The sequence below is a fragment of the Fusarium falciforme genome, chromosome 12 (genome assembly GCF_026873545.1).
Source record: "Fusarium falciforme chromosome 12, complete sequence".
Lineage (NCBI taxonomy): Eukaryota > Fungi > Ascomycota > Sordariomycetes > Hypocreales > Nectriaceae > Fusarium > Fusarium falciforme.
The window spans coordinates 2,484,507-2,506,106 of NC_070555.1; the positions used below are offsets into that span (position 1 = coordinate 2,484,507).

Sequence of the window (21,600 nt, forward strand, 5' to 3'; positions counted from 1 at the left end):
CGGCACATGATGTCAATCAGGGGCACTAGTGGAATCTTTATTCAGAACCTTAGTTACTTAGCTACCTCTTACGGATGCAAGGTCGTCCTCTATGCGTCTTGATACGCTGTGACCATCTGCACGAGCTCATCAATCGGCCAGATATAGAACTGCGCATGATCTGAGCCCTCGTGCGCTATCTAAGGGTTACAGTGACGCAGCTAGCCCATTCTCCTCGCAATAACTTCCAGCGCTTAACCTCACGTGGATTGTCTTGAAGGGGCAGCTCGAAAGCCGGACTTACGGATAGCCCAAACCCCGCGAAGCTCTTGCCTAATTCGACCTTGGTGATAAAGGGCTCAAAGTGTTCCAGCCTTGCAAACGCCGTTTAAACCCCTGCGTCTCTTGGCTTTCACACTAGCCGAGGTTCTTTTGGTTCTCCGATAGTCCATTGCTACCCCGACCTACCCTGGTCATTGTGAGACCTTCCAGGTTAGGATACCAGGGCCGTTAATGCGACGCTCGAACCCGCGTAGAGCACTTTAAGGTGCATTTTCCCGCGGTCTGCGCGGGGATTTTTCTGCCCAGCTAGGCATTCCTTCGCCGATGATCAACGGACTAGGTCGAACCCCTGAAAATATGGCTGGGACCCTTCAGGCAACTGTGATTTCGTCCTTCTTGATTAAAAGGACTCCGACCAATCTTAATGGTGCAATAAGCCTCCATATCTACGACATTCCGATTCTGGCAGGAACTTACAACCTATCGAAGCCACATTCTTATCCCCTGAAGTATTCTTAATGCCAGGGTCGTCTTCTAGGGTTCAACCATTCAGTGGCTTGCTAGTTGCGCCCTCTAGTGTCACATTCTGTGTCCAAGGGTCTCTACTACTCAAGACTCCCGTCTATCGAGCTTCTGCATGTGAATATACCATTCGTAAAGAGCTTGGTTCTTACGATGGTAGCTGCCAAGGTAGGGAACCCTGCTTGCAGACAGAGCACAGGAAGCACAGTAACCTTCCAGTAGACCGATCATAAAGAGGGGCGATTCTTATCGTGGGATGTAGGCCTAAATTAGGTTGAGACATGCATCAATGACATGTCAGAACTACCGTGCCCAGACAAACTGCGTAGCAATATCCAGCATGATGGCCAGCTTATCAGTGCCCGCTTCCCAGCACTGCAACTCTTGTGCATGCAATGGATCTTCCGGGTTTCTTTTAGCCTTGACCAGAGCCCCAAGTGTCATAACTGGGTTGCCAACATCATACAATGTCTTTTCCAATTGCCATTCCTCGCGGGTTTGTGCTTCCCAAAGCATCTTGCTTGAGAGAAGAGGCAAGTGTTCGAGGGGACCACATCCTCTGCAGGGGATATTGTTGTCGATGAATATGACGGCGCTTATGACTATCCAAAGAGATGACATGCTGGATAGTCCATTTGTCAGCATGAAGTGTCTTGGTGGGAATGGCGAGTTCTTACCGTCTCCGTGATTCAGCAAAGATCCAATCTTCCCATGTTAGGCTTGGTTCTGCTCGCTCAGTCTGGGAATAACTTCCAACAAAGGTAAGGAACCGAGAACTGAGAGTCTAGCCAATTGTTAGCTAGGCATCCCCAAAACTGACGTGGTTCAACTCACTTCAACTGTGTCAAGCAGTCCTGTGCCGCGCTGTTTGGTCTGTTCGTCCTGATCAATAATAGCCATTATCATATAGATCATTAGCGACTGGACAGCCATTTGTATCTCACGAGCCGAGAAACTCATGTACTATGGAACATTAAATCAGTGTATATACCCAGCGGCCACTAATTTTCTTACATTTTCTCGGAAGCGCTGTTCCTCGGTGTTGATAGTTCGCCAGAGAAACGCTCTGGTCTCCGGCGTCCTTGCCGCGAAAAGCTGCGCAATGCTCATGCAATTCGCCAGTGCCTCCGGAAGGCAGGGCTCGTGCCATTGGGGGTGTATGAAAGGCGGAAACGTCTTTCGACGAAGCATCATTTGGGGAAACGCGTAGAGGGTCTGCAAGACTAGCTTTGCAGCATGGTGTGAGGGTTCGCGTTGGTAAGGCAAGCGGGTGAGGTCTGCTTTGGCGCTGAGCGATTTAACGGTAACTTGTGCCTGTGAGTTGCCTTCTTGGTATTGGAGGTCTTCTTGGACCGATCTCTGGGTTGAAATGGCTGTGTCAGGCACTGGTAGGCTTGAGACAGTGTACTCTGCGAGATTCGGGTCCAATCTGAAGACATCCAGGTCGAAAGATGACCCGAAGTCATTGGAGGATGCCAGGACCATTTGTGAAACCTGTTGATTGTTTCCGTTCCCAGTCCAGAGAACTTCAGTGTTGGCTTGGCGTCGACTTGATTGGTCGTAAATGCATGCCAGATCCTTTTTCCCACAGCGAGAACATGGCTGACCAAAGGTGCACTTGGCTTTGGCCTTGCTGCATGAGATACAGGACCTCGGGCGACCCTTCCGTCTAGACTGAGCACGCTGACAGTACTTTATATGGCGGTTATACGAGTGCTCTGTGGAATCTTAGTCAGGGGCTTGGGAAAGGGATGTGGTCGGGAACCTGGAGGTGGGAACACACCTTGTCTGTAGACCTTCTCGCAAAGAGGACAGTTCTTGAGGAATAGAAGCTCGGTCTGCAACTCCATATCGAGCCACACGTTGTGATAGACTATTTGAGGTAATCTCAGTCAACAATACAGTGCCTTTGGGATAGAAAAGCTTCCGGGCTTGTACACAGTGGCGGCATCGCGACATTTCGCGTCAACCGGGAGTCACGTGCCGCATTGCATCGGAGTTAAGCTATCTCCATGCACCCATGCTGTTTCAAACCAAGCTTGCATTCCTATCTAACTACAACCAAGTTGCGTATAGTTTCTATCCCTGCCTTGTCTAGATCACTCCCAGCCAATCACCCCGTAGCCCTTCTTGTCTATACATGTGCAGTTTACCAGGGAAGAGAACCGTTTCGGTCGCTGTATGTCCTAGTTGGTCCGTCTTCACCCAGGGTAGCCAACTCGACGATGCGTTCTGCTCCGACTTCAGGGCTGTGACCGTACTCGTTGAAATCGGTCAGAGCTGTCTTGACATAACCGGGGCAGACACAGTTGACCTTTCCTCCAGCGTCATCCAAGATTCGTGCATAGTTGAGGGTGAGCATGTTGACAGCCGCCTTGCTCGCGTCGTAGGCCTTGTAGTCAATGGGATAGTAGGGCGTTGTCTTGTCTGTGGATCGTTCCAGGCTTCCCATGACGCTGCTAACGAAAACAACTCGAGGAGGCCCAGCCTTGGCTTTCCGAAGAAGCGGGACCAAGCCCTCGGTCAAGGTGGCTGTACCGATAACGTTGGTCGTGAATGTCTTGGTGAAGAGGTCCCAAGTGGTTTGATCCTCATGATGGTCGATGAGGATACCAGCATTGTTGATGAGAACGTCAAGGTATCCGAATCGCGTCTGGATATCTTTGATAGCTGCCTCAATTGATGTCGGCGAGGTCAGGTCAAGCTGCACGACCGAAGCCTGGTGACCAACATCGCGGAGAGAAGCTGCCACAGCTTCACCGGACTGTGGGTTTCGAACTCCAAGAAGAACGTGATAGTTGTGCTTGCTGGCGAGGGCTTGAGCAACGGCACGTCCGATGCCCTGGCTGGCACCGGTAACGAGGACAAGAGGGAGTGAGGCGGGAGAAGACATGTTGAAAATCTTGTAGATATTCGATGATAGAGGTTGAAGAACGTTGATTGATGTTTTGAATGTGAGTTGGGTGCTCTACCTATTCTCCGGGCCTGGTTCCTACTTATACTTGTGAGCAGTGCTGTTTAAGGACATTTCGGCCGGAACTGAAGGATCAACTAGAAGAAGCCGGTATGACAAATAGGAATGCACATTAATTTCTTTGCTTCAGGAAAAGATTCCCTCATTATAGGCCAAGTTGGCCGGGACAGGGCAATTATCTCGTGGCTGATGGTGGAGACAGCGGCCAATTTGGCCGGCGCTGGGTCTCGGCTTGTTCATGGGCCAGCAAATGCCCGACAATTGCGTATTCTTCTCGTCATTATTAATTCGCTTTTAGCTAACATGGAGAATCGAGTCGGAGATTGTGTTAAAGTCCGTTGAAATTCTCCAATGCTTTATTTCCCACAACATGTCTCCCTTTCTATCATTCGTAATCATAACACATACGCGACGGAAATTGGCCATGCAAACCTAGGCAAAAGACAGCCTTGCTTTCCTTTAGAGGAGCTTCATGGTAGCTGATTCACGTTCTAGTAGAGACAGCGCGATTTTTACGGCTCCAGAGGTAGTGCCAAGCTGAGGTTTCATATGTACAGGAGTCATTCAATTGTATACTAGAAAGTGATGCGCTCATCCTGCCTATGAGAGACTACTGGGCCTAATTAGAAGCTGAGCTTCTGGCCAGCCTCACCTGGGACGGTTGAAGCCACCTTGCCAGAGCCAAGGAGGGTAAACTTGTAGGGAACAGAGGTCAAAGTTCCCTTGCTGGCCGTATTCTGGCTCTCACCGCCGAGAACAACATCCTCCGCAACGACATAACCGATTTCCGAGCTCGACTCACTGAAAATGGCCTTCTTTCCAACATTCGTGAAAACAGATGACTGGATGAGCGCTTGGGCACCCATGCGGCTGTTCAGGCCGGTATCCATGGTGTCGTAGTATTGGCTGTGCATTGTGTTAGTTCCCGAATGATAGTAGAAGAAGAGCGAAGTACTGACTTGAAGATGTGGGCGGTGCCAAATCGGAGAAGAGGTCCACGGCTGCGAACGTTGTAGAAGTGGTTGTTGGCGTAGGTCACGTGGAGCTTGCCAGTGTCCTCAGCTGCGTTCTTGTCGGAGTGTCCGACCAGCGATCCCTTGGACTGAGAGGATCTTATATCAGTAATCTTGAACAATCATTTCATGGCTGCCAAATCTTTGACTTACATGGTCATGGAGATAGGTGAACGAGATGGTCACCCAGTCAGCAGCATGCGAGAGGTCAACAAGACCATCATAGAAGTCCTTGTCGCCAGATCTAGTAGCAGAAAGATCACAGTGGTCGACCCAGACATTGGTAGACTTCTGGATCGTAATGGCATCGCCGTAGTCGGCCTCAACCTTGGAAATCTTCATGTTGCGAACGATGACGTTCTTCTGTCCATTGATGGTGAGGCCAATGCCGGTAAGAGCTAGAGACGGTTAGCAGACGTGAAGTGGATTATACGCCAGGAAGACATACAGCTGCCAGTCTTTCCGATGATGGATTTGTCTGATGTGACTTGAACCTTGGCAGCTCCCGAGATGCTGCCCTCGACAAAGATGACGGCAGCACCAGCAGCGCTAGCCGCGGCAGTCAGTTCGCTGAGGCTCTTGACTGTCACTTGCTTGCCACCAGCTCCTCCAGTTGTTCTACAGACCAATAGTTATTGAAAAGTCCTTGTGGGAGGAAGATGCGGTAAGAGAACATACCCGCCATTCTGTGTACAGTAACCAACATTGCATGCATCAGTGGCCGCAGCCCTGGCGTACAAGGACGGACCAGGGGACGCAACGGCCAGCGCAGCGACGAAAAGAAGGCTTAGAAGTTGCATCTTATAAGTATAGTAGACAAGAAGGTGCCAAGACAATGTCTCAGTGTGTCCTCCGTCGAATTTTCGAAGGCAATCGTTGCTCCTAAATACAAGCCAGACCCCTGAGGGCTCAAAATAAATTCGACCTGTATCCTAGTATGAAACAACTTTATTCGATGATGCTTTTCTCCTTGAATAATAATGCCTCGAATCATTGCCATGTTGTTTCAGACCATCCTTGACGCAAGGAGGTTGAAGCAAGCTCGGCGACGCCATTGGAGGGAAAACTCGATCCGGAACTAAACGTCACGCTGCAACCCACATTGGAAACTTCAGTGACATGGTTATACAGCAGGGAGCAGTATTTTCCACGAGCAGGAGTCTTTGCAAACATATAGTCCATGGTGTCGCGTCGATCCTAATGGGGTGTAAGAGTTGCATCAGGCGGACCTGTTTCCTCCGGGTTGCCTGGTTTAGAGCCGGTAGGAAGGATGTGACAGCTGTCAAGTGGACCAAAAGGGGTCCTGAGAAGGTTTCTTTCAATCTATTATACAATTCTATCTCAAAGCATTTTTAATGGGGTCCCCAACATATTCAACCGTCCTCTCATGTACTCAGTTTCCCTTCAAACAACCCGCATCCTTGATAAAGTCCATCCTTGGAACTTGAGCCATCTTCTTTGCCCCCTGGCTAAAAAAGAAGCTTTGCATGGAGTGGCGTGCCAAGACGTGTTTATCGATGAACTTGTGCACTGCGGTTTGCCAAGTGGCACTCGCGGTGACCTGGCCTGAACCTGAGCAAGCGGCAGTGACTGCTTCCAATCGTAGAGATTGGTACTTGTTGAAGGCCTTGGCTAGTTCAGACCTGTTTGGCGAAGCCGGGTAGCCATCGTTTCTTGTTTCCTGGACGATCCGGTGCAGTTCATTCACCAGCACAATAACATCAACGATGCCATTGTTGCAGCCCGCTCCAGTGCTGGGAGTGAACTTGTGAGCGGCGTCGCCGGCAAGCACAATACGTCCATCCCAACTCCAATGTTTCACGACGCCTTCCTCCAAGTTGACCAACCCTGATTGGGTTCGACGAGAGAAGGCTTCTTTCAAGGTGAGTTTCCCTCCAGGCGCAAGAGGGAGATGACCCCAGCGTTCGACCAACGCCAATTGATCCTCCTCGGTGTATCGCGCTCGGTTCCGTGTTGGACTCTCCAATCTCTCGTACAAGCCCATGACGGTTGTGTCGGGGCCAGAAAACAGCTGAGTGGTGGCATCAGGACCATGTGTCTCAGAGGTGATTCCAGCCTGCAGGCCAGTATGCGACGTAGGTATTCGAAGCCAGAACCCTCTGTAGTTTGTCAAGAATGGCTTTTCGTCATTCATCTCGGTTGCATTGGCTTCCAAGGCCAGCGTGCGCATTCGTTCCCGGACGAGACTGTGGGCACCGTCTGCACCAATAACAACGGAGCCCATGTAGGAGCTGCCGTCGGTGCAGGTTACTTCAACCCCGTCTTCATGAGGGATTACATCTTCAACTCTCTTGCCAGTGATGATGTTGTTCTGCGTCTTCGAGGGAAGGGACTCGTAGAGAACTCTGGTGAGATCATGGCGGCTCAGAACTCGAGGCGATGTACCAAAGCTGAGTATGATTAGCGATGGCCTGGTCTTTGGCAATGTGGAACTTACTGCTTCTTGAAGTAAAGGAACCATCTTGCATCTCCAATATCTCGGCCTTGGTGATCTTGGCGTTCGGTCTGACCAAGAGGAGTGCTGACCCTTTTAAGGGCGTCGAGTAGACCAAGTTGACTGAGGGCCTGTATTCCCATTGGCATCATTACAAGGTTGGCTCCAGCATCAATGATGGCGCTTGGTCGGCTTTCCAGTACGATGCAGTCAATGTTGGCTTGGGTAAGGGCGTGGGCAGCTGTGAGTCCAACAGGACCGCCGCCGACGACGATGACTTTGAAGTTGCTTGCGTGCATTTTCTTGGCTTGAGTGGGTTTGAAGCTGTTGTGGTGCAAGATAGTATGGACGATTGAGAACGGCTTGGCAGATCAATATATAAGATTTATTTGCAAGTATTGTTCACTCAAATCTTGAATGACTATATCATCGTCGCCATTCGCGTCCTTCTCGCACTCGGACTCGCACATGTTGAAAGGGTTACCCAGTTAGGAAACGCTTCAGCGTCACTATCCAGCCACAAAGCGCCTAAGAGCCAACCTTTTCCAGCCACAACCAAACGCATATTTCCGAGACCAATCGGAAAAGTCTGCCTATCACTCGTTCAATCGGCGTCTTTATTCCTCCGGCATACGTTTGCCAAATGACAGAGTCTGCCACTCTCCACGCGAAAGCGACGCGCTAACAAGCCATGCGCCACCCATTTCTCCTCGCTCTCGCTAAGCCATCGAGTTGTAAAGCCCATCCAACAGGAACCTTATTGGCGAAAATCTTGTTGGGCGATAATCGCGGAGTCACCGACAATATATCTGCAACTACATGTTGTAAGATTTGCCGCAAGCTGTCTCGTAGCCACGTCATCTGTCTTGTCATCACCAACTTGCACCGTTTCTATTTGTAATCCAGGATGATTTCTTGTTACGATGGTGGCGCATGTACGATGTGGTCTGGATCATGGCCATGCCGTTATCCATGCGTAACTTGAAAGCATTTACATAGTTTAGATATATATGGAAAAGGTGCAATTACCGAATCGCTCGTTGCGACCGCACCCAGCATTTTGAATCTGATAGCTCACTCATAACACTGTGTTGGGCGTTGGGCAAATTATATGTGACCTTGTGGAGTATGGACTGCCACCTACATAGCAGGTATCGAAGGTTGCCATGTTAGACACGCTTCTGAGTCTATGTCCACTGGGGATGAAGTATGGATAGTGTCTGGGTGTCCTTCTCCCCTGGTATTGCGGAGGGTGGGAACGGAGAAGGGCCGGTTTTGCCTCATTAGTGAGGGCTATGTCCATGGAGCTATGAATGGGGAGGTGGTCGCAAACGGCGTTGAATGGCAAGATATTACTCTAGTCGAGGTCAGGCAAGAATGCATCAGGCCACAGCTTTGAATGGAGGCAGTGCCGAATAGCGGCTAGACGGTTATCAAGGCAATATTGGGTTGAAATGAAATAAAGATGAACAATCAGACAGCAGAAGGGAAATGACTAGCTGAATAACAGCACTTGGTAGTAACCATCAGCCCAGCCCAGCCCAGTGGCAGCTTAGCCATCACAGGCTTCCCAACATCCCCGATTCCTTTACTCAGGGCCATCTTTGCCCGTATACTCCCAGACTCTATAACCACCAACTTCAGTTTCAATCTTTCCACCATCGTATTTGACGTATATGTTGTGGCACTCGCTACTCTGAGGGATGAAGCCTGTTTCGCCGACAGCTCCAGGTATGTTCTGAAGCCTCATATAGCACCTGTGGTAAATCGGCTAGTAATCACTCCGACCGAACTGCTCGTAGAACTCTGCTTCACCTCTGAAGAACCTGACAGAGTGGGCCGCCCTGGATTGGCCATCACAAGGCAGCGGCCCAACTTTGCCCTTGTCGGTAAAGTACGAGCAGTGGACATTGCTGGGGACCTCGTCGGGCGTAGCAGCGAGTCCGACACAGTAGCCCATGTCTCCCTCACCGGTGATGACGTACCTGAGAAGAGAGTCAATGCCACTAATCCTCCACGAAATTGGTTAAACTACTTACGTAGCTGAAGTTGTCGCCATGATCGTTACAGTCTTCTTGGTCGTACAAGGTAATCTTTCACCCCAGCACGGTAGGGGCGAGGGCAAGGAGGGCTGCACCGAGAGAAAGACGCATGGTGATTGTGTTCCGTAGGAGTAAAATATTGGTTATTGCTATTTGTTCTGTGTGTTGTTGCTGTATTGTAATCATGAAAGGAGAGGCGTCGCAACTACTTATACTTGTGCGGCCAGCATGGACGCGTCTTCGAGGGGTTGATTATTTCGGACTTGCTCAGCAAAACGCAACGTCACAATCACCAAGGGAGTCGATTCATGGAGTGAAACTTGACTTTCGGCCTCACCGTATTCAACGGAGGAGAATCTAATTGGATCCCTAGAGAAATCCCTCGTGCTGTGAGAGTTGTCGATGCTGGTCGTTAGGTGGACACTCCCTGTTGTTTCATCCGCCTCGACTGCGCCAACATAGACAGATGGATGCTACTACTGGGACAAGCTAGATGAACTCGAATCCTTCATCTTGTCATATTGAGTAATTGGCACGGGCTTCTCTTAGACCGACAACTGGAACTTAAGTCCGCATCAAATAGGTATGATACAGTACAAGAATAGTCATTCGCAACCCAATATCCAAGAAGAATTCATTCAAATAGAAGAGACACCACATATAGTACCGAGCAGAAGTTAGCGAATTGCAAGCTCTGTCAAGTCGGCAATTTGGGGGCTGAGAAAAGGCGCATAGACCTTGCTCTTGAGAGTGCAACCGCACCCTGATCCTATGGTTCAAGGACGGCCTATCATACCTCAAGGTTAACTTGAGTAGGATTGATAACTCAGGTCATCTGCAAACTGGCACGACACAGCCATGGCCAGCTATTTGGGCATGGTTCCACCATAGTTCAGCCATCTCCACTGTGTTGGTTCCAGGTAAACCGTGATTGTTTCTAGGCAAATATGCAATGCCTAACGCCGATCTGCCAGGGTGCTAAAAAAACGTCTCACCGGCTATTCGAGATTGGTAGGCCGTTGTTTAGTAACAGGGACAGCCCTGGGACACTTGCGTCGGCTGCACCTGGGCCAACAGCAAGCTGCAGAATCATCTCATTAACTCGTACACTTTCCTATTCTGCCATTTTTACGGATCTGCAGTTTCAATGTCGAGCTAGGCCTTGATATCTACCAGCTGTTATGGGTGAAGTATCGAGCAGCCGACATGGAGCCCTTGAGGTGGTCATTAATCCTTCCGAGAGCACCGTTGAGATTGAATGACGTCACCCTCGCAAGGCACAGAATATTTTAGGTGCAGCTGGAATAAGGTTAATCCTGCCGTCAGTTGCGTGACGCGTCAGAACGCGTGCAGCCATCAGCATTGCCAGTTGCCAAGCAGCAATGGCTGGCAGGCTCTAATCCACTTGCGGTTAGCGTCCTCATGGCGCTTCAGAGCTGGGAATAAGCTACTAACAAATTGTCACACAACCCCACATATTGGCTGATAGCGCTCTATCAGGATGACACAATCTGGACTTGCACAGTCCAGGAGTTCAAAAACCATGCAGATTAGAGAAGTCCACCAGCGGAAAGAAAAACACACAAGTCAAAGGCATGTTAAGAGTCATTCTGAAATATACTTTCTAGTGAAAGTTTCTCTCTCCTTATTGTAAAGCAATAGAAAATACAAAGTTGAGCCCCTTATCGGCGTGTCTCTGGAAGCAAGAATGCATTTCCAAAGCCACGCTGCATCTTGAGTCCATCTACCCTGCAGACCCGAGCACCACAAACGCGATGCCTGTCATGGCCATTCCAACACGTGATGTCTCCCTTCTCATTACTGGACAATATTTCACTTTAAGTTCCAATTACTATCGAGATTATTTACTCTGCCCTACAAAGAATGTCACCTTATCCGCGCGAAGGCTCCCATCGCGTTCTCGACAGGGATCTGGACCAATTCGGGCTAGTGCTTCCCTTCAGCCACTCCAGGTGCGATGAGACATTAGCACAATCACACGAAGGTAACTGCGACCTCAGATAGTGCTCTAGCAACAGGAGAGTATGGCTCTACTGGGACCAGTTGGTGTTTCCGCATGCTTGGAGTCAATGACATGGTCAGATTCTGGGTTCTTTATAACATGGGTTTTAGCCACTGATACTGGCAACCTGGATTTCACGAATACAAGGCGTGTTCTTGGAAAAAAGGTCATGAAAATGCCCCAAATCCATGTGTGAATTGGTGGGAGAATGGCAGTTAATCAACCTCGAGATGCTAAAGGAGTTCGCAACCCGCGTGTGCTCCGCCTGACATACAGTTCCCACTACCAGATCCCTCAATAGATCATAGAGTCCTCTAGCTGTGAGAAAAAACTAAAAGCCTTTGGGAGGTTAGCCATTATCGCCGACTCGATCAAGAAAACACTCACCGAAGAATCAAGATCCAGCCAATCTGTTGGTTGCCACTGACTCAGTGCGTTCAGCATGGACTGAAAGCTGGTTGTTGATTCCCCCTGATCGCCAAACATCGAACCAAGTTCATTATCAAGCATTGAACTTGACCCATGCTCGTCATCACCACTCGTCATTAGCGCTTCTTGCTGGGATTGCACCGCTCGCATGGAGCTCTGGGAAGGACTGTGCCTCGCTTCTTGTCGTAGCTCCTCGATGATGATGCTGTACCTCCGACTCGCGGAATCGGACGACATGGCTTTGGCGAGATGACTCTGACATCGCTCGGCTAGGGCAAACAGCGAGACGTTGTCATTGCTCACCGAGATACCTGATTTCTGTTGGATCTCCCAGACGTATACAACAGCCAAAGCGCAGAATGTCACGTAAGGCATCCACCACAGGAAATGAATGACAGTCGTGGCCTCGGAGAACGTTCGGTCAACAATCTCAAGGGCCAGTTTCGCGGCGCCGATGCACTCTGTCACACATGCCTCCAACGCCGGACTGGCATTCTCAGAATGATCCAAGAGGAACGGGCGAGTAGTGTGCATGATAGCATGACAATACGCTAGCTTCAGAGCCGTGACTTGTCTTGAGAATGTTGGTATGAGGCTCGAGGGTCGGACGGTTCCGAGGTGAGGCGGTAGGGCTTGTCGCCATTCGTGTAGCTTCTCGGTGAAACTCTGTGCTGAAGCGAGGCGTTCTTCGGTGCGCATCTTTTTGATGGAGTAGACTTCTCGAGATACGTTTTCGATGATTGCAGCAATTCTATAGTACTGTCAGCACCTCTGTCAAGCAGTCGATCTGCACAAGGAATACAGACCTCGCATGGAAGATGAGAGAGTCAATATGACAATCCATCGCTGGTTCCGACTGGGATGGCCCCTGGGGCGTCATGTCCTCATCGTTCACCCTATCTGGGTATTCTTGATCGATGTCATTATCGTGATAGAACCTCGGCCTGCCGAATACTACCGCAAGGTATTTGTCGATTGTGTAAACGACCCAAAAAGTCCTCTTTCGGCATTCTGACAAAATGTAATCCATCTGTGGGCGACCTCCGTTGCGATATCGGTGGGATTTTCGATGTAGACCTAGCGCAGATACGATGGGTACCGTGTTACCGAATACATACCAGGCCTGGTTCATGCGCGAGGTTTGGAGCAGGTACAGCACTTGCAAGATCCTCGCCTGGGCTGATTCCAATCGAGGCAGTCCAGTTTCTCTAGCAGTGAGGTCTGACGCTGAGAGAAAGTACCGTTCGCTCTGCTGCAGCGGAAAGGAGGTTCCGTCGTTGGAAGAGAAGGTCTCGGATATCTTGTGCTGACGAAGGCTTGCAATGGCTAGGATATTTACAACGATTGCCGCTTTGGCATGGCCGAGGCCAACTTCCAAAGGCTGACCATTGTGGACATTGCTCAGGACATGCCCAAGCCAAGAGTGGCAGTATTGTTGGTTCAAGACACGATATGTCACAACACAGTTGTCGAAGTAGAACTTGAAGAGTTCGTAGGCTGCTGCTTGGTCGACAAACATAAGGCCGTCTTCGTTACTTGTGCTGAAAGGCTTGTCTCCGGCTGATATGAGCGGCTGAAGGTTCTCGGATCCGGTCAAGACACCGGGTTCTGCCTGCTGAGTTTGGAGAGCGAGCCTTTTCCACGCCCGGTGAATGAAGGTGAGGTTTGAAGTCGGATCGAAGAATTGGCCTTCGATTTCGGCCGTCTCTAGCCCTGGCGGACCTTGAGAAGTGGCGCGCGAGGCCAAGGTTTCGTCTGCGAAGAATGCGTTCTGTTGATGACTGAAAGGTTTGTCTATAGTCTCTAGTACGCGTCGCTTAGGCTTACCTGCTCTCCGGGCTCATGTACATGTCAGGTCGTGGCAACACAGGAGGAGTCGGTGGCCTCCCTCTCCGGTACTGGGTGTCATAATGACAGTCGATGCTCTTCTTGGAACATCCATCGCATGGTAATGTGCCGGTGCATTTGAGCTTTTTGAGCTTGCAGTGATCGCACGCTCGTCTGGTCTTTGGCCCCTTCCGGCGATTTTCGGATTCACGACGCGTTTCTGGTGATTTTGGGAGAGATCGCTTTGTCCCAGCGATAGATGAAGTTTCGGATAGAGGAGTGGAAGCATGGACAGAGCTGGGGGTCGTCATCGTGGCTTGTTGAGCGTTTCCGGGTCACGGAGGCCGGAGAACTGGGTAAGCATCTCGGAGACTGGAGAGTGGAGCAGTCATGGGTGTCCGGAAACGCGGGCGAGACCCGTGCTTTATATGGCTCTCCACTAGTTTGTGAAAACGCGGGGGCGACATCGGCACTAGTTTCCGGTGAGGGGGGCCGTCGACACCATCAATGGCTTTCTGCGCATCAACCGACTCAGTGCAGGGTAGAGTGAGCTGACTCGAAGCTCACTTTCTAATGGCTGAATGTGAGTTTGTTTGTAAAAGTATGCAGCCAGGGTGTGAAGGCTGTAGTCAAACCACCCAAATGATGAGATCATGTCATGAGGTCGAGTCTGGTGTACTCCATGGGCGGCCACTCGTGATCAATTCTAATCAAGTTGTCATGTTCATAAAGATTGAGTCCTTAATCACAGGATCACGATATAATTGCATATTTTCTGCTTTAATTATTGCTTTATGACCCATTGCCCCTTCTTTGAATGCCATGATGAAATGGCCTCTCATGGACCACTCTCTCGAGGCAGCAAAACCCCTTTTAAGGGCGAGAGTTCTTGATGCGAGCCACACTACGCTATATAAATAAGTAATTGACCCTAGAAATTGACAAAAGCAAAAGAATAAGCGCTAAGCATTGTCGATCGGGGATGGCCCAGTAATCTGGTCTTGTTGGGTGCTACAGTGCATGTCAATTATGATCACTGAAATGAAGTGTCTGAGAGGCACTCTGGGCTCCTCGTCAACTGATCGGATCCTCCAATAGCTTCGAATTAAATAAAAGTCACGAGCTGCCACCGAATTTAAATGAAAAACGCGAAATGTCTATTGTTTACTCTATATCGATCTTATCTAGGCAACCTTACTGAGAGATGCTGATGAGATGGCGGCGTGGATCTCCTCCTCAGCACCATCCGGGAGCGGCAGCAGGGGAGATCGCACGGTGGCATGTGACAGAATTCCCCGGGCAACGAGCGCATGCTTAAGGGCGACGGTACCCTCCATATGCGAGCCGCGGTGGTAGACGGCCTTGGTGACGGGAAGAAGCTGGTCGTGGATCTCGCGGGCCTTCTTGTAATCCTGAGCCTTGCCAGCCTTGATGAGCTCAATGAGAGGCTCAGGGGCAATGTTTCCATATCCGACGAGCATACCATCCACGTCGAAAGCAGTGTGGAGAAGGTACTCATCGTGGCAGGTGAGGACGGGAACATTGGGGCGCTCGCGTCGGAACACAGGGATCTCCGTGTCCCAGCGGCGCATGTTTCGGACACCATTCTTCATGGCAACAACACCAGGGAGAGCGGCAATGTCGAGAAGAGTCTGGAGGTTGTAGGTGGCCTTGGTGTTGTCGGGGTATTGGAAGAGAATCAGGGGAAGCTTGGACACCTCATAGACAACCTTGTAGCGGTCCTGAGGAGCACCGGGCTGGTAGCCAAATCGCAGCCAGCCGTGAGAAGGGTACAGAAGACCAGCCTGAGCGCCAGCTTCCTTGGCACGCTTGGCCTCGAGGGCGGCAACCTCAGTGCCCTCACCAGTGATACCGGCGATGATGGGAATCTTGTTGTTGACCGACTTGACAAAGGCCTTGATGACGTCGACCTGCTCCTGCTGGGTCAGGAAAGTACCTTCTCCGGCGTGTCCAAGCACCACGAGGCCCTTGACGCCGTCGATGCTTCCGAGCCAGGCGCCAAGTCGCTGGATGGCGTCGTAGTCGACCCGCCCGTCCTTGGTGAAGGGGGTGACAGGGGCAGGAATGAGACCCTTGAGATCGAGAGACATGATGGTCAAGTTGGAGGTGTTTTCGTGGAGAGATGAGAGTGTTTTTAGGGTGTAGAAGCTGAAGTTGTTGTGATGCTGTTGGTGATGTTGGATTGAGAGATGGTTCCCTTTGAGTCTGAATGCCTTCTTATATAATGAATGAACTGAAGAGGAGCTCGCGACTCGGCCTCTAAACACAAGGCCGATCATGTTCAAAGTATCTCATCTTGTCCGAAGAGACCCGGAGCTCAAGGTGAAAGTAAAGCCATTACTGAGGGCAATCTTGCCACCATTCGCGCCAAGATGACATTTCCGGAGGGAGTCCGAAGAGGCTTCTCGGAAACGCTCTCGGATTCCCGGATTCTCGTCTCATGTGCCTCGGGACGGCGCCAACAAGCGGGAACCAACCTCTCCACCATTTCACGCGGTGAAAGTCTTGGATCACGCCCTAGACTAGCAGACCTTGCCAAAAGTTTGTTGTCCGAGCATCGGGGTCGACCCATCCCCCGCTTCCCCGGATACGGCTCTCCGCACTTGGAGTCAGAGATTCTGGGGAACTCGGACGAGTCCAGACTTTGCAAAGTTCTAGTGGTCTCATTTCGTCTCTGACGGTAGTTTGCCTGGTAAAGCAGGGATCTCTGAGATCGCCTGTTATAAAGATCGATCCGGCTGCCCCGTCCTTGCTCTCTCACCCCAGGCTCTACCGCCCAACACTCTAGTTCTCACATTTTTCAAGTCTACGAAACTCAATCATGACTACCCAGATCGACGTCGAGCGTGTCTCGCACGAAAAGTCTGGCATCATGCACAGCGAGCACCAAAGGGGCGGTCTCTCGGAAGGAGACTTTGACTTCCTTAGGACGTTCCCGGAAGATCGCAAGAAGGCCATCATCCGCAAAGTTGATGTAGGTCGATCGCTCACTCTTGTCTAGAAGTCTTTGGCTAACAGTCTGTAGCTGAGATTGGTCCCGATGCTGGTGTTGTTATATCTGATCGCGTACTTGGATAAGACCAACATTGGTGAGTATCTTGAGTTGTGGCGTGGCGGTGTGGCTAACGAGTGGTAGGAAATGCCAAGATCGAGGGAATGACTGAGGATTTGGAGTTGAAGGGCATCCAATACAACATTGTCGTGGCCATCTTCTTTATTCCTTTCGTCCTGTGTGGTAAGTCTGTCAATGGATCAGAAGCAGAAGAGCCTTTGGACTAATCTCTATGCAGAGGTCCCCTCCAACATGATCCTTCACAGGTTTAAGCGACCGTCCTGGTATATGGGAGGAATTGTCTTTGCTTGGGGTACCATCATGACCTTGACCGGAATCGTTCAGAACTACGGTGGTCTTCTGGCTATTCGTTTCCTGCTTGGTATCTTTGAGTAAGTCGACGATCCTTGGCACAAGACGACTCCACTAACTCCCCGATAGAGCAGGTTTCCTCCCCGGCGCAATCCTCATCATCTCCAACTGGTACCTTCCCAACGAGACACAAGTCCGAATTGCGATCCTCTACACATCTGCTGCCACTGGTGGAGCCTTTTCCGGCCTTCTTGCATTCGCCATCGCCAAGATGGACGGCATGGCAGGTCTCGAGGGCTGGCGTTGGATCTTTATCATCGAAGGTCTATTCACCGTTATAGTCGCCATCATGTGCGTCTTCCTCCTCTGTGACTCGCCTGCCCTCTCTACACGATGGCTCGACGCCGACGAAATCCGATACCTCGAGCTTCGCCAGCTTAGCCGCCGTGCCACCATGCCAGGAGACTACAAGGATAACCACAGCCATTTCAACTGGGCAATCTTTAAGGATATTCTCTTTGACTACAAGATTTGGCTCCTCTTTTTCGCCAACTGGTCCAACGCTGTGCCCAACTACGCCATGAAGTTCACTATGCCCAGCATTCTCAAGGGCATGGGATACACTTCTTCCCACGCGCAGCTGATGACGATTCCTCCATATGCTGTGGGCGCCATCTCGGCCTACGTGTTTGCAATCTTTGCCGACAAGTATTCCTGGCGATATCCCTTCATTCTTGGACCCCAGTGCTGTCTCGTCACGGCCTTCATCATTCTCTTCGCCAAGTCTGGGGATGTCGAGAATAGCATTGCTGCTTGCTACTTTGCTGTTTGCCTGGCATGCTTTGGGTGAGTCTCTTCCTTTAATGATGAAGTATGAATTCTAATGACGTGACAGCATGTATCCTATCCTCCCTGGCGTCAATGCCTGGAACGTCGCAAACACCCCCGACCCAGCGAAGCGATCCGTCAACATCGGTCTTCTCGTTTGCGTTGGCAACATTGGTGGCCTGATTGGATCATACATTTACCTCGATCGAGAGGCACCGCGATACCCGACTGGCTATGGCACATCTCTTGCTTTTGGACTTGCTGGTATCATCGCGGCGACATTGCTGGAGTTCCTACTCAAGCGAGACAATGCCAAGAAGGCCCAGATGTCCGAGGACGAGATTCGAGAGCGGTACACCGATGAAGAGTTGATGCAGATGGGAGAGAAGAGTCCTCTTTTCAAATGGGCTCTGTAGAGGATGATTGTGGGTATTGCTGATGAATACCCTTCAATTTCATGTGTAAAGCTACCAAGAGACATGATCACTTGAAGGGATGTGTAAACCAGCCCAATCATCTGTCTGCGGTCTACATATCCCCTCAAGTATGGGCACATATTGCACAAGTCCTTCTGGCCAGAGAATTTGGCAGAATCATTTTGGAACCGAGATTAGGTAGCCGGATACCAGGGAGAATTGATGCTCATCATGTGATATCATTCGTACTTCTTGACTTGCACAGATACTGAAGCGTGAAGATAGGCTAACGCCGAACGGGCTATGCGATGGTCGAGGTCAAGTTCTCCAGCTTGGTGCCTTGCTGAAACCGCTTATCAGTCTATGGGCTCTGAGCCTGGAAGGGCATGGGCCAGCCCTGAACAGTAGGTCTTTATACGGCGAACTCAAAGACCGCCCACTGTTTTCCCTTCTTGATCGCATCGGCAGGAAGCTGAAGTTCGCTTGTAGAGAAACTCCATCTCAGGCTGCGGATGGCCCGAGGCTCGAGCCGGATATTGATCTGGTGGTTCAAAGCCATCGAAGGAGGTTCCGTCTTCGGCCCAAAGTAGGTGGCGGACGCTTTCGGATCTTTAGGGGCCATGATCTTGAGTTCAAGCCGGGGCGAGCTATCTGTGTAGTTGAGGTGTGTCATTGTTAGTGACGCTGGGCCTGGGAAGCCGACACTCTTTCTACCAAAGGAAGGCAGAGTTTAAGAACACATTCTCTACAATAGTACGTGTATTAGATGAGGATTACTAACAATATAAGATAATTATTGGATTATTAACAGTACAAAAAATACAAGTATTAGAATAGTAGTATTAATTCATGTAAAATTTCATATACCGCTCGGTGTGCTCCGGCCAGAAACATGCTTGCTGGCCAATCACGGGACAAAGCAAGTCCATATTTCTTGATGAAGATGGTGCTATCTCCACGCCTGAAGCATTGGTCCCTTGGTTCGACGGAGACCTCTTTATCTTGCTGGGGATGTTCGACAACCGCCGCCTTGCGTGATGAACCTTGGACAGAAGAGCTGGACAGGCGGCCCCTCAACTTCTTCGCAATGGCCGTGCTGAAGCTCGCAGCGCTAGAACTGCACTGTTAATGGGGGGCTTGATCTGGCAACGGAGATCTTCTACCCGGAGCTTGGCGACAAGTTTGAATACGGCGACCAATGGGCCGTTAGCAAACGACCCGGTGCTTTTCAACTCGAAAGCTGGGTACGTCGGCGGTTCCCCGAGATCAAGCCCTCTCCAACGGGAAAGATCTGGCCCGTCTTCATCAACTGCCTTCACACGGCAGTGAAGGTCATCGACACTTCGCGTGTCAACTATGGACAGGCCGAGATAGCGTTGGCGCTGATGGAAACGCTGATTAAGGCCCATGGGACCAAGTTTGTGGTGGTTTCGCCCTACAGGGCTACCAAGGCCTACCTCGAGGAGCTTTTCCGGTAGCGGCTGGATAAGAGCACCAAGGACTCTGCCCTTTACAAGGGCCTTTCCAATGTCTAGGTCAGCACCGCTGACTCCTTCCAGGGCAAGGAAGCAGGTGTGGCAATCTTCTTGCCTACGGTCACCCAGGAGTCCGGTCCGGGATTTATCAAAGATGCTCGGCGTTTCAATGTTGGTGTAACCCGCCATGTTGACTTTCTGTTTGCGGTTGGTGATATCACTACGATGGACCCCGTCAAGGAGAGCAAGGAAGCTTAGAAGCCACTGGCTACTGTCCGATTTTAGCTCACCGTGGGGGAGGAGATCTCTTCCCTATTCACACTCATTACACAGAGGGGAGCAAAGCATCATATGTTGTCGCCAATGTTATACCGGAAGGCAAGAGATAAGAGTAATCAGTTCCTATCAACTATGTAGTCAAGGAACCCACTGGTCTCGTGATTCAGGTCCCCTTTGTCAATACTGTATTCACACGTCGCCTTGTCTCTACTTGAGATGAACAAGTGGAATCATCAGCAGTGCATATCGTAACCTTTCATCTTGCCACTTGTCAGCACCCGTCCTTTCTGCTCAGACATCATGAGCCCTTCTCCTAGATGTGGGGGCTGCGGGCGACAAAGCGGGTGACATTGCTCTAGCACTCTTATCGTTGACAGGAAAGCAATCTGACGTGCGGGATCTTCTCTTTGGACAAAGTTCGACAGGAAGTCAGGAACGCGAGTGATATATATCAGCGGTCCCTGTTATCCTATGAAGCCTATGGCGCATGGAACTAATGTTCAGATGAGAGACGCCAACGGTCAGGCGCCTCTGTGGTGGGTCACGACAAAAGGCAAGGAGGAGATTGCCGGCTTGTTGGTCGAGACCACGAACTCTAAACGCAGGGACCCATGGATGTGGAACACATTAGAGGAACGAATTGCCATTTCGAGATGCTAGACGCGGCTTCTCAGAATGCCTTACACTCTTGCAATGGGCCGAAAGAACAGATTTCCGATCTCATGTCGATACATGCCGATAATCAAGTCTAGACTCTCTGGTTGTCCGGCGACTTTTCCCCTTCACGTCATGTTCGCCAAGGATGCTGTTCTGCGTGTCCCCAGTTTCAGCCGGCGCATGGGCCGCTTCCTCGAGGGCTGTCAAACGCTATTCAAAGACTCTTGTTGTCAAGATGTCCCGGAGACGATGCTTCAGTTATGGAGATGGCCAGACGCATCGGATGTTTCACCTGATTTGATCCAAGCCCCCCAGCTATGTCTGAGTCCCCAATAAATATCCCTGAGTCTCGGGTCCAAGCACAAGGTTGACTTTATCCTGTTTGTGGCTTCTCTAAGCGAGAGACTTGCCTACCACGATCATGAACTTGAGGAGCTGGCCCCGCCAAGGGGCGCTAGTAAAGCCACACAGTCAAAGCAGAGCAGGGGTGAGCGAGTCAGGCAAAGAAGGGACCCTGGGGACTTCTGGCTCTGGGCATTTAGTGGTGGGGAATTACTCGACGTTTACGGGGTAAACCCCGCATCAACAACAGCTGAATTGACGAACCCCGATGGAGGAGCCAATATCGGGCTCAGGCCCCTTCTATCACTAGCTAGTTTCCTGTAGACTGGCAAGGTCGGGGCTGCCGGCAATTTAGGATGAACTCCGGAGTATGTGTCACCTCCCACTCAGGGGCGCCCTTATGTGCATATGGTTTGGCTTGATGGCGCCATGTCCACGTGGATGCAGCTGAAGTGACAGACGCCAACGGTTCTTCAATCGGTAACGGGTGCCGCACTGACTCTCTCCCCTGACGGATGGCGTTTTCTGTGACGAGCCATCCTCCGGAACCGCAAGCCTAGCCTAAGCGACCCTGACCTAACGGGCTTTACCAAACCGTCTTTGGGTCGGCCGAGGTGGTTAGGAACGGTTTATCAGCAGGCAATTTCCAGGTGACATGTCCAGACCACATGT

General features: G+C 50.7%; 6 protein-coding genes and 1 pseudogene across 7 annotated transcripts, besides 1 other annotated feature; 1 reads left to right on the forward strand and 6 right to left on the reverse strand.

Moving 5' to 3' along the window:
• Positions 1 to 1,086: 1,086 nt before the first annotated feature.
• NCS54_01456500 (Zn(2)-C6 fungal-type domain-containing protein) lies at positions 1,087 to 2,633 on the reverse strand (the record flags this gene model as incomplete). Its single annotated transcript, XM_053159711.1, has 5 exons — positions 1,087 to 1,405; positions 1,461 to 1,567; positions 1,618 to 1,746; positions 1,798 to 2,501; positions 2,567 to 2,633. 5 exons carry the CDS (start codon positions 2,631 to 2,633, stop codon positions 1,087 to 1,089), a joined length of 1,326 nt encoding a protein of 441 aa, XP_053015686.1.
• Positions 2,634 to 2,932: 299 nt separating this feature from the next.
• On the reverse strand, positions 2,933 to 3,676 carry NCS54_01456600 (Hypothetical protein; the record flags this gene model as incomplete). Its single annotated transcript, XM_053159712.1, has 1 exon — positions 2,933 to 3,676. The coding sequence occupies one exon, from the start codon at positions 3,674 to 3,676 to the stop codon at positions 2,933 to 2,935; it is 744 nt and encodes a 247-aa protein (XP_053015687.1).
• A 704-nt stretch (positions 3,677 to 4,380) lies between these two features.
• On the reverse strand, positions 4,381 to 5,570 carry NCS54_01456700 (Amb-all domain-containing protein; the record flags this gene model as incomplete). The annotated part of the gene is made up of 5 exons (XM_053159713.1): positions 4,381 to 4,663; positions 4,717 to 4,859; positions 4,924 to 5,168; positions 5,219 to 5,388; positions 5,449 to 5,570. The coding sequence occupies 5 exons, from the start codon at positions 5,568 to 5,570 to the stop codon at positions 4,381 to 4,383; spliced, it is 963 nt and encodes a 320-aa protein (XP_053015688.1).
• A 593-nt stretch (positions 5,571 to 6,163) lies between these two features.
• Positions 6,164 to 7,524, reverse strand: NCS54_01456800 (FAD-binding-3 domain-containing protein; the record flags this gene model as incomplete). Its single annotated transcript, XM_053159714.1, has 2 exons — positions 6,164 to 7,181; positions 7,229 to 7,524. 2 exons carry the CDS (start codon positions 7,522 to 7,524, stop codon positions 6,164 to 6,166), a joined length of 1,314 nt encoding a protein of 437 aa, XP_053015689.1.
• A 4,060-nt stretch (positions 7,525 to 11,584) lies between these two features.
• NCS54_01456900 (Zn(2)-C6 fungal-type domain-containing protein) lies at positions 11,585 to 13,857 on the reverse strand (the record flags this gene model as incomplete). Its single annotated transcript, XM_053159715.1, has 3 exons — positions 11,585 to 12,470; positions 12,526 to 13,500; positions 13,547 to 13,857. 3 exons carry the CDS (start codon positions 13,855 to 13,857, stop codon positions 11,585 to 11,587), a joined length of 2,172 nt encoding a protein of 723 aa, XP_053015690.1.
• An 873-nt stretch (positions 13,858 to 14,730) lies between these two features.
• NCS54_01457000 (Hypothetical protein) lies at positions 14,731 to 15,657 on the reverse strand (the record flags this gene model as incomplete). Its single annotated transcript, XM_053159716.1, has 1 exon — positions 14,731 to 15,657. The coding sequence occupies one exon, from the start codon at positions 15,655 to 15,657 to the stop codon at positions 14,731 to 14,733; it is 927 nt and encodes a 308-aa protein (XP_053015691.1).
• A 698-nt stretch (positions 15,658 to 16,355) lies between these two features.
• On the forward strand, positions 16,356 to 18,175 carry NCS54_01457100 (annotated as a pseudogene). Its single transcript has 6 exons — positions 16,356 to 16,541; positions 16,593 to 16,656; positions 16,704 to 16,802; positions 16,858 to 17,011; positions 17,061 to 17,777; positions 17,827 to 18,175.
• Positions 16,356 to 18,175: a sequence feature.
• Positions 18,176 to 21,600: the final 3,425 nt, after the last annotated feature.